Source organism: Elephantulus edwardii, unplaced genomic scaffold, assembly GCF_000299155.1.
Source record: "Elephantulus edwardii isolate Elephantulus edwardi_28Jun2011 unplaced genomic scaffold, EleEdw1.0 scaffold00033, whole genome shotgun sequence".
Taxonomy (NCBI): Eukaryota; Metazoa; Chordata; class Mammalia; order Macroscelidea; family Macroscelididae; genus Elephantulus; species Elephantulus edwardii.
This window is the reverse complement of record NW_006399783.1, coordinates 8,401,684-8,413,327: the sequence shown is the minus strand read 5'-3', so window position 1 is coordinate 8,413,327 and position 11,644 is coordinate 8,401,684. Positions and strand designations below refer to the sequence as shown.

General features: G+C 41.6%; 1 protein-coding gene across 1 annotated transcript in view; it reads right to left on the bottom strand.

Annotated features, from left to right (window-relative positions):
• DOCK2 (dedicator of cytokinesis 2) overlaps nt 1-11,644 on the bottom strand; it is a 736,392-nt gene that overhangs the window by 508,647 nt on the left and 216,101 nt on the right. The window contains exon 23 of the mRNA XM_006884420.1: nt 7,220-7,328. Coding sequence (XP_006884482.1) covers nt 7,220-7,328 — 109 coding nt within the window. The remainder of the gene's footprint in view (nt 1-7,219; nt 7,329-11,644) is intronic.

The following is an 11,644-nucleotide window of genomic DNA, read 5'->3' as shown; positions in this document are numbered from 1 at the left end:
GAGTGACTGTGGTACTAGGGATATTACAGCTAATGTTAGATGGATCTTGGCTGAAAGCAGGGAGTACCAGAGGAATGTCTATCTGTGTTTCATTGCCTATGAAAAGGGATTTGACTGTGTGGATCATAACAAACTGTGGCTAACTCTGAGAAGAATGGGAATCCCAGAACACTTGATTGTGCTTATGCAAAACCTATACTTGGACCAGGGGGCAGTCATCAGAACAGAGCAAGGAAACATTGCATGGTTTAAAATTGGGGAAGGTGTATGCCCAGGATGGGTCTGATCTCCATACCTTTTCACTCTATATACAGAACAGATTATCTGGGAGGCTGGGCTGAGTGAGGAAAAATGTGGCATCAGGACTGGAGAAAGATTAATCAACAATCTGCATTATGTAGATGACACAATCCTGCTTGCTGAAACTGAGGAGGACCTGAAGTGCTTGCTGCAGAAAGTTAAGGATGGCAGCCTTCAATATGGATTGAAGCTCAACATCAGGAAAACAAAGATTCTCACCACTGGGCCACTTGGCAGAATCATGATAGATGGTGAAGAAACCGAGATTGTCAACAGCTTTAATTTGCTTGGCTCTTGGTACCAGCAGCCAGGAAATTAAAAGACAAATCGCATTGGGAGAGTCTGCTCTCAGAAGCTTCTCCAAGGTACTGAGGAGCAACAATGGCACCCGATCCAGGCCATGGTTTTTGCAATCACTTGCTATGCATCAGAGAGCTGGACAATGACTAGGGATGATAGAAGGAGAACTGATGTCTTTGAGCTGTGGTGCTGGAGATGAGTATAGAATATACCATGGACTGCTAGGAGAACAAACAAGTTTGAGCTAGAGAGGGTGAGACCAGACTGCTCCTTGGAGGCAAGGATTCTGAAGTTTTATGTGACATACATTGGGCATGTTGCAAGCCAGGCTTGGGAGGGTAGAGGGACAGTGCAAGAGAGGAAGACCCTCAATGAGATGAATTGATTCATTGTCTGAGGTAATAGAGAGAGATAGGTGTGTCAAAGACAATGAGATTGGCACAGGACAAAGCAGGGTTTAGAACTGTTGTACATAGGGTCGCTTTGAGTCACAGGTGACTCGATGGCACATAAAAACAACATTACATTAATCAGGGAGCTCTGGTGGCCTAGTGGTTAGAAGCTACACTGCAACCCCAAAGGCATGATGTTTGAATCCATCAGCTGCTCTGCATAAGAAAGATGGACAACTTTTTCTTGTGTGATTAACTGCCTCTAAAAATCTGCTGGAGGGTCAACCATAGGTCAGTTCCAGCTCGATGGTACACCACCACAGCAACAAAATTTCATTAATCATGTTGTGTTGTTATCACTAATATTCTGAATTTTCCATCACTGTAAACAGAAACTCAATGCGTCCTGAACAATGAGTCCTTCTTCTCCCTGCCTCCTGTTTCTGGTAACCACTAATAAACTTTGCTGTTGTAGTTCTTGTTCTTGTGTGCCATTGAGTCAGAACCCGTTCATAGCTGCGCCTCCAGGGGGGTTTCAGAGGCAATAAATCATATCAGAGGAGACTGCTTATCCTTCTCCAGTAGAAGCTGGTCGATTTAAACTGTGTGTCTTTGGGATTAGAGCCCAGCTTGCACCACTAAAGCACCAACTTTAGCAGTAAATATTTGGACTTCTATCACTATAAGCATCTACTGTCTTATGCATCAGGAATATAACAGGCAGAGTCTCTTGGACACCCTGTTCACTGCTGTGGAGTCAGCTATTGCCGATAGCTATCTTCTATCAGGTTTTTGAGGTCACAAATCTTCATGGGAGCAAACTACACATCTTTCACCTATTGAGTAGCTGTTAGCTTTGAACTACCGACCTTTTGGTTAATAACTCATGATTCATTACACCACATGGGCTTCTTAGATATTCTAGTGGCTTCAATAGTACAAGTGACATTCAGAATGACCAAAGAAGTGCACAATCCGATAGAAGGTTTTCATTTAATTCTATGTATCTGTGTCACCAAATGGGACATTACAGAGAATCAGGGACCTGAAGGCAATTGTTAGAACGTGTCTTCGTGATGTTACCATATGTGTTTTATTCACATGTGACATATATCCAATTTATGATTATCTAGAGTTGATCTCCACCTGCCACAGGGACCTTCACATATATGGACTATTTGTTGTTAGACTCTGTCTGTCAAGTCAACTGCAACTCACAGTGACTCCATGAACAATATGTCTGAACCTTGTCCAGTCCTGTACCATCAAGCCCATTATTTAAAAATGCATAAACTCTAGTACCCTAACTCTTCGTGGTATAAAGAAGAATGTTGACTTTGGAGTTAAACACATGACTGCATCCAAGCCTTAGCTCCATCACGATGGATCGGTATGATGTGGGTAAGTAATCAACTTAAAAAGCCCCTTGTAGATACTGGGGAGAGTAAGTCCTTGCAGATTTGTGGCAGGATAAGAGACACTGCATATCAAGAGCTCAATCTCATCCTTGGTACATGGTGGGTGTTAGGTGCTGTCTAGTTGCTCCTGAACTCATAGCCATCCTATTCACAACAGGAGGAAGTAATGCCCAGGCCTGCATCATCCTCAGTACTGCTGTACCCCAACCCAATGTTGCATCTGGTACTCAATACATGAAAGGTGACAGTGTGCTAATCCTGCCCATTTTAAACTGCCTTGAAACTCATCACATTTCAACTGAGCTGGTATTTGTGCCAACTCTGCACAATTGAGGAAAAACCTCAAAGAGAAACTTAAAACTTCTAAGTTTATTTTTAAAATGAATAACAATTTGTCTGTGGTCCCAAAACTCACAATGGACAAAGCTGAGATTTTAACCAAATCTGTTCTACTCCAAACTAGGGCAGGCACACATTAAGGTTTCTGTCATATACTAGAAGTATAATCTTTGAGCCAGGAATGTCAACCATTAGCATTCATGCTATATGTTCCTGTCCAAATTTGTGGCAGACATTATTAATTGATTGCAGCATCTTTCCAATGTTGTGGGGTGTTAAGTACAATAGAGTCAGAGCTGACCCTCCCGTAGATTTTCAGAGGCAGTAAATCACACAGAAGAATGCCCTTTTTCCCCTTATGTAGACCCACAATCAGGACTCAAGTTACCTCATACTGTTTGACCCCAGTTGATACGCTATGGAATTTTTCCCTCCTTCCCACCCTCTACACTGCCCAATACAGGCAGTTATAATGAGTTTGTTCCCCTTAAAATTGTATCTGTGATTCTTGATCCAAATGAAGTGCTGAATGTACTAATTTCTTTCAAGCTATGTAACAAGATTGATGTTGTTGTTGTTATGTGTCATCAAGTCACCTGTGACTCACAGCAACTCTATGTACAACAACCCTTAACCCTGCTCTATCCTGTGCCAATCTCATTGTCTCTGACACACCTACCCCCATTACTGCAGTCATTGAATCAATCCATCTCATCAAGAGTCTTCCTCTCTTGCACTGTCCCTCCATGTTCCCAAGCATGATGTCTCTCTCTAAGGACTGGTCCCTCCTTACAACATGTCTAAAGTATGTTAGATGAAGCTTCAAAATCTTTGTTTCCAAAGAGCAGCCTGGTTTAACCCTCTCCAGGATGAACCTGTTTGTTCTCTTAGCAGTCCATAGGATAGTCAAACCCCTTCTCCAACACCACAGCTCGAAGATATCAATTCTCTTTATATCATTACTTAGTCATTTTCCAGCTCTCCAATACATAGCTAGTAATTGCAAAGACCATGACCTGGATCAGGCACACCTTAGTCTCCACAGTGACATCATTGCTCTTTGGTACTTTGGAGAGGTCTCTGAAAGCAGACTCTTCCAGCGCAATTCATCTTTCAATTTCCTAGCTGCTAGTGACAAGATCGTTGATTGTGAAGCCAAGCAAACTAAATCCTCTTTTCAGATTCTGTGTAAGTAAATCATCAAAAACATTCTTTTTTTTATAATGATAACACAGAGTAAATCCTATAAACAACAAAAAATTGTGTAACAAACTCTATATGCTTTATATATACTTATTTAATTCTATCAATAATCTGTGAATTAGCCAAAATGCTTCCAATTTTACAAAAGACTAAACTGAGGATAAAATGATTTACCCAAGGCTATACCTCAAAAGTTGACAATCACTTTCCTCCCTGTTTTTTTCATGTCTCCAAAGCTATGGCTGTTACTCCTGAATCCTGAGGGGTTAGCTAACATCATGTGGCCTGGATCTTTCCCATCAGCTCCTTCCATATGTTCCAAAACAGCATTAAATGCTCTTCAAAGAGTGCTGCTCTCTAGATTTAAATAAGACTTCATATTCAGCTTTGATAACTTTTCAACACCAAAAGAAATAGGTAAAAAGCATCATTGGCTTATGTAAATCCCTGAAGCTAAATTTAGCCCTCAGAACAAATTAAACATAAGAGGAAGCCCCTATCTTTCCTCTGTGCTGAGAGGGAAAGCTATGAGGAGAAAACCAGCTTAATATGGCTCAAACCACAGGAAAAGGAGGTGTTTCCACCACAGCTATCCCGACAATAAGAACCTATATAAAAGGATTTGTACCAAAACGACAATAATCATAGTCCTTCCATTAGCATTTGTTAAGTGGATTCCAACTCATAATAGCCCAACAGGACAGAGTGGAATTGTCCCATAGGGTTTCCAAAGATGTAATTCTTTTGCGAGGCAGACTAGACTGCATCTTGATTACCTGAAGTGGCTGATGGGTTCAAACCACCAATCATGTGCCTATCAGCTGAGCACTTTAACCATTACACGACCAAGATTGCTTAATAATGCAACCTAGTCCCTGTATTTGCATAATATTTTATCATTTGTTCTTTTACAAATGATTTTTATTTGATTCTCATCTAAACACTGAAGTTTGATAGATGAGGAAACCATGGAAAGGGAAGGTTAAGTAACCAGCTTAAGGTCCTACAGCTGATTGAAAACATTCTAGAAAACTCATGTCCCCTCACAGTACCCTAGTTGATCATTTGCTCCTCTGTCTGTTTCTACTTCCTTTCTTCACCTGCCTTTTTCTCTCCTTTCATCTCTTTATTCCTTATCCTAACATACATGTAATTCACCATGGGGAAAAACATGTGCTGACATAAGAAAGAGTAGCTCCCAGAGCTAATTCCCCCTATATTTCTCATGGCTATGCAGTCTCTCTCCGTGACCACCTGCACCTTTCAGGGCACCTGATTTTTTACCTCACACCAACTGACTTCCCCTGAGTTCACTGTTTGTACTCTCTCACACGCTGGCTTGAGGGGAGCCTATCTTAGACCTGACTCAACCTCATAGTTTCTCTCATCACTATGCTCCAATGCTTGCTCTATATTATAGCACTGCTGATCATCTTACCCAAAGCTCAGCTGCATCAAGTATAACACAGATGGGTGACAAGATCATGTCTGCATGCTCCCTCTCGCTCCTGTTAATCACACTGCTATAAAATTATGAGAGTTTCAGGAGGAGGAAGAGACTTCTTTAAAGTCCAGCAAAAGGGAAGGGAAGGTGAGTACCCTTAGACTAGGGTCACAGCAAACCCTTCACAGCCCTATCTTGGCAGCAGCACATACTAAATGCTCTGTGAACAGTATAACAAAGTGGTTGAAATCATGGCATTTTGAGATAGGCAGGAATGAAGCAGAATCTCAGAAATGAAGTATTGAAGAAGCTGTATCTACTTTGGACCTCAGTTTCTTTACCTATAACAGATTTCTCACTCTAAAACCTAGAGTTTTTCACTTGTTCATTTAGCAGACTTTTTTTCAAATATCAACTATGTATTAGAACTACTCTAGGTGCCAAGGATGCAGTGATGAACATGGGAAAGCCCCTGGAGAGAGAGAGAGAGAGAGAATCTCGTTCCCATCGTTCGTTAAAGGAAGCCCTTAGCAGAATGGTTACTAAGCTTTGTTGAGCATTAGAATCAATTACCTGGGGTGCTTTTAAAAATCTTGATGCCCTGGTCACATTCCATACCAATTAAATTAAAATGTCTAGTGGTGACAAACAGGCAACAGAGTTTATTAAAGATCCAAAAGGTTTTAATGAAGAGCAAAGTTTGGAAGCCTTCTTGCCAGTAGCATATACTCCCTCTGCTTCTTCACCTCATTCTATCTGAACACACAACAAAAATGCCAAACCCACTGCCCGTAGGTGGATTTTTGAGTCATGGCAGCTTCACACTTGGAACTGCTCCACAGGGCTTTCCTGGCTAACATTGACCGCTACACATTTCTTCCGCAGTGCTTTCTGCACCACTGAGGGACCAAAGCTGAATGTTTAAGTCCAAAACAAATCCCATTACCATTGAGTCAGTTGCAATAAGACACAGAGTTCAATAGAGTTTCTGAGGTTGCATATCTTTACAGAAGCAGACTATGTTCTCTCTCTTCCTAAGAGAAGCTGGTGGGTTCAAACTCTCAATTTTTCAATTAGCAGCTAAAAACTTGACGCACTGTGCCATCAGGACTCCAACAACTGGGCAACCACAAGATAATGTAAATTTAAGTTAGCAAGAAAAAAGAAAAAGCAATCAACGTTAACTCAAATGGTTTAAATCTCTTTCTTTGGGTGTCTTCATCACAGCACATTAGGTAGACTCTCTGAACACTGTAAATTCTGTAAAAGTCATAAAGTCTCTCTAACCAGCCTCATTTAGATCCTCTGCTGCTAAACCAGTTCTAATACAGGTCTGGACTCCAACGTTTCCCGCAAATTTATGGAGTTTGCAGATTAACATCATGAACCACTGAATTAGACAGCCCTGGGTACACCTTGTTCATTGAAAAGACTCTTTACTCCCCAAAATGAGCCTGAGTTTATGGAGTTGAGATAAAAAGTGGACAAAGAAAGGTTCACTTTAAGATTCTGCCATTTTGACTCTTCTCACCTCTAGAAGTGGATCAGATTTACCCTATTTCCCTCTAGATAACAAAAGCGCAAAACTATTTTTAAATGGAGACACTGCTCCCTTCCCAGGAAACAATAAATATCTTCCCCCCTGCCTTGATGAGCCCTTGGCCTTCCTGATCATTAAACCACCTGGCTAGCCCAGGCCTTCAATTAACTGAGGGCTGCATATTTAAGCCAAAGTAGACATTATCTCAACATGCTGTTATTTATTGGATGACCAAGGACAGAAAAAAACACGGACTTTTTTTTTGTTTTTAGTGTAAACCAACCTGCAAAAGGATGGTGGTTTTATACTGACTTTTCATCAGGTTGTTGATGGATTCAAAGAGCCGTCTCATAGATTCTTCAAACTCCATCTGTTCTTTGCCTTCGTAAAGCCTGAAAGAAGACACATCTGGGTGATTACTCAAGCCAACAGGCAATGCTTTTGAAAGTGTGTGCCAGCCTCAGCCTTCATTTAAAATTTAAAAGAAATGGGATGGCGATGGAGATGCTGGGGAAAGGGAGTTGATTCAGCACAGTCGTTGCATGCATAATTCACTCCAGGGAGAAATCTCCGTTCACCCTACTGAACAGAAACCCTGCAACCAACCGAGCATAATAAATCTACCCGTGCCAGACTTATTTATTTGTTTTTACCCCAAGGAACCTCAAAGGAGTGCAACTTGTCAGAATAAGGGGACATTAATAATTTCATCCTTCTGCAAGAAGCTGAGGGCAGATTGTGGTCATCAGATTTTCAAAGTAATTTGGAAATATCAAGAAGAAATATTTTCAAATACTCTGCTATTGCATTTAGCCATTGTGGGCTTATCAGATGAATGGTGGTCATCCTGCTGTATGTCTCTTATTCCAGAAAGGTATTCATTTAAACCTTATGTTCCCACGATCATAAAGGCCCTATTGTAATTCTAAAACATTTACACATAACAGAAAAATATAACTTGGAAAGGGGAACTTCTTACTAATGCTACCCTGGAAATAAAATATTATTAACATTTTGCTTATTATAATCCAGATTTTTTTTTTACAATGCCTCTAATGCTTCAAAATCAGGTAGGAGTGTGTCAGGGATGCATCCTGTCTCCATACCTTTTCAGTCTATATGCAGAACAAGATCATTCAGGAAGCAGGGCTTCATCAGGAGGAATGGGGCATCAGGATTAGGGGAAGACTCATCAACAACCTATGTTATGCAGATGACACAACCTTGCTTGCCAAAAATGAGGAGGATCTGAAGTGCTTGCTGTAAAAGGTCAAGGGCTGGAATTTTCAATATGGATTGAAGCTCAACATCAAGAAGACAAAAATTCTCTCCACTTGGCCAATTGGCAGCATCATGATAAAGGTGAAGAGACAGATGGAGGTTGTTAGTAATTATAACTTATTCGGCTTCACAACCAATACTCTTGGCACCAGCAGCCAGGAAATAAAAAGATGGATTGCACTGGGAAAATCTACTGTCAGGGAACTCTCCAGAGTACTGAAATGCAACAATATTAGTCTAGAGACTAAAGTGTTCCTAGTCTTTGCAATTATTTGCTCTGCATCAGAGAACTGGACAATGACTAAGGACGGCAAAAGAAGAATAGATGCCTTTGACTTGTGGTGCTGGAGAAGAGTATTGAACATACCATGGACCACCAAGAAAACAAATAGATCCATCTTGGAGGCTAGGATTTTGAAGCTCCATCTCACATATTTGGACACATGACCAGTAGAAATAGGTCCTTGCTCCGAAGGGTGGAGGGGATAGCATGGGAGAGGAAGACCCTGGATGAGATGGATTGATACAGTAACTGGGGAAAGGGGAGTTAGTGTGTCAGAATTAGTGAGACTGGCTCAGGACAGGGCAGGGTCCAGAGCTGCTGTACATAGGGCCCCTATGAGTCACAGGTGACTTGACGGTGCATAACAACAATCTGTGGCATACCTGTGAGAGGGTATTGTGCTAACCCAAAAGCCACACCACTTTAGCAGTTCAAATCTTTAGCAGTTCTATGGGATAAAAATGGGCTATCTCTTCCAGTGTGATTTACATCCTCTGAAAACCCAGTGGAGAGTCAGATTTGAGTTGGTTCTGACTTGATGGTAATGGTTTGAGTTAGAGAATGTTGTTGTTGTTGTGTGCTGTCGAGTCTCCTGCAATTCATAGCGATCCTATGTACAACAGCCTTAAACCCTGCCCTATCCTGTGCCAACCTTATTGTCTCTGGAAGACCTACTCCCATTATCCCATTCACTGAATCAATCCACCTAATAGAGGGTCTTCCACTCCTGTGCTATCCCTCCACCCTACCAAGCATGGCATCCCTCTCCAAAACTGTTCCCTCCTTGCAACATGTCCAAAGCATGTCTGACAAAGCTTCAGAATCCTTGCCTCCAAAGAGCAGCCTGGTCTCACCTTCTCTTGGACAAACCTGTTTGTTCTCTTGGTAGTCCATGGTATATTCAATACTCTTCTCCAACGTCACATATCAAAGGAATCAATTCTCCTTCTGTCCTCCCTAGTCATTGTTCAACTCTCTGACACATAGCAAGTGAATTAGAGAATATGAATAGATTTACCAGTAAACAAACATATAGAGAGATAAATATCTATTGTTGTTAGTTGCTGTCAATCAACTCTCGCTCATGAAAAACCCATGTGCAACAAGACAAAGTCTTGTCTGGTTCTGGAGAATCTTCACCACCACGGCATGCTGGAATCCACTGCGGCAACAATGTGTAGTTTCAATGATTTCCAACTTGGGCGCCACTTGTTCCAGCAATATATTATATCTAAAATGTGTTGTGGTCATTCATAGTGTTTTTAATGATGAAAATTCAGAATTGAATGTTGTTGTTGTTGTTGTTGTTGTTGATTGTCATCGAGTTGAGGTAGAATCATATCAACTCTATGAGCAAAAGACCTAATGCCTTTCCATAGCTATCGTTGTTTTTCCAAGTTCATAGAGTTTCCAGAGGCCTGTGGTTTAGGAAGTGGATGCCACTCCTGCTTCCCAACCTGTTTTACAACTGAAAGCTCCACCAAACACTGTCAACAATGGGAAACCATTATGGTACTTGATATCCCCATGTCACAAGGTTCAGCACCACAGCAAACCCAGGTTACCTCGTACAGCACATTGACAAAGAGTGATGTGCAAAGTAGAAGAATGTTCTTCCAGATATAACAGCACTAGTATCATTTAGCAGTGGTTTTGTCGAGTCGAATATGACTCAGAGTAAGCTTTGCACAAAAGTGCTAAACAGTTTTATAAAGACTTTCTCCATAGTCCGTCCGAGTCTAGATACTCTGCTGGAATCTGTCCACTATGAATGAACCTGCCAGAGTTGACATTCTGGTGGTGTAGCTTCCAGCATCATAGAAGTCAGTTTTATACACTAACAGGTGGTAAAAATCCATATACTACCCCATATGCACATATAGAGATTCATATACATGTGTGATTATATATGAGTGTATATTCATGTATATATGTGTGTGCAAGTTAGTACAGAAGCCATGTCCTCACATAAAATCCGTCTCCAGATTCGTGAGTCTCATCCCCCTCTTCACTCTGTTATGAGTGTTGTTCAGCCTAAGGCTCTTCCAAACAAGCCTTTATCACCAACCATGAAATATCCACAACCTAATCTGTGGCACCCAGTGTGAAATACCTAGAGGAGCCTACCTGTCTCCAATTCAGATAAAGAAAATGTCTCCTGTCACAGTCTGACAGAGTCAAAAACCACTCAGCTCACCGGGGTTTGGTAAAGGTGCTTTCCTCAGATAAAGCCCTGACACACTTAACAGGTCTGTTTGCTCCTTCAACCCAGAGCAGGCCAGTCAATCATCGTGCACCTCAGCACCGCCCCAGTAAATCCTCCCAAAGCTCTCTCTGCTCTCTTCACTTGTACTTCTTTTCTCACAGTGTGTGACTCTGTATCTCCCCTCTGAGCATTAGCCTCTCTTATTCTTAATGGGTGCTTATCTGTGCCTTTGCTTCTGTGTGTCTCTTTATCATTGATCTTAACACACACACACACACACACACATTTTCTTTCTCAGACTCCATCTCTACCTTTCCCTTAGTCACTCTCTTTCCTTTTCCCAACTAAATGCCATCACCAAATCCTGCCCCGCCACCTTCAGTAAGAAGATTAAGGTGGTGTCAGATTGGATAATTCCAATCTATTCAGGGGCCCAGAAATTGCTTCTGACTTCCTAGGCATTTCACAGAGCTAAGACTCTAGGAGAGGTCAGGAATTCTGACTTCCAATTTCCTCGTCTCTCTCCCTGATGGCATGGTCTGTTGAGTTATGCTAGTAACCCAAAGGCTGTGTTCTCTGGCTATTCGAATCTACCAGCCGCTCCAAGGGAGAAAAGAAAGATGGGCCTTCTCCTCTCTCAGGACTTACAGCCTGGGAAATTCAATGGATCAGTTATGAGTTGATTTCAACTCAACGACAATGAAAGTGCTTCTCAACAACTCACTCCCCTTCTCTCCCTTTCTTTTCATTCTCCCTCTCTTGTTGTGTGTGTCCCCACCTATTCTTTGTGTGTATTACCCTCTCTTGCTCTCTCATCTTTCCTCTCTCTTCACTTCTCTCTCCTCTATATCATTCACTGAATCTTCACATGCTGTTGCCACAGAGATATCTGTTCTGAGTTCAAATCTCCATTCTACCTTATACTAACTGGACACCTC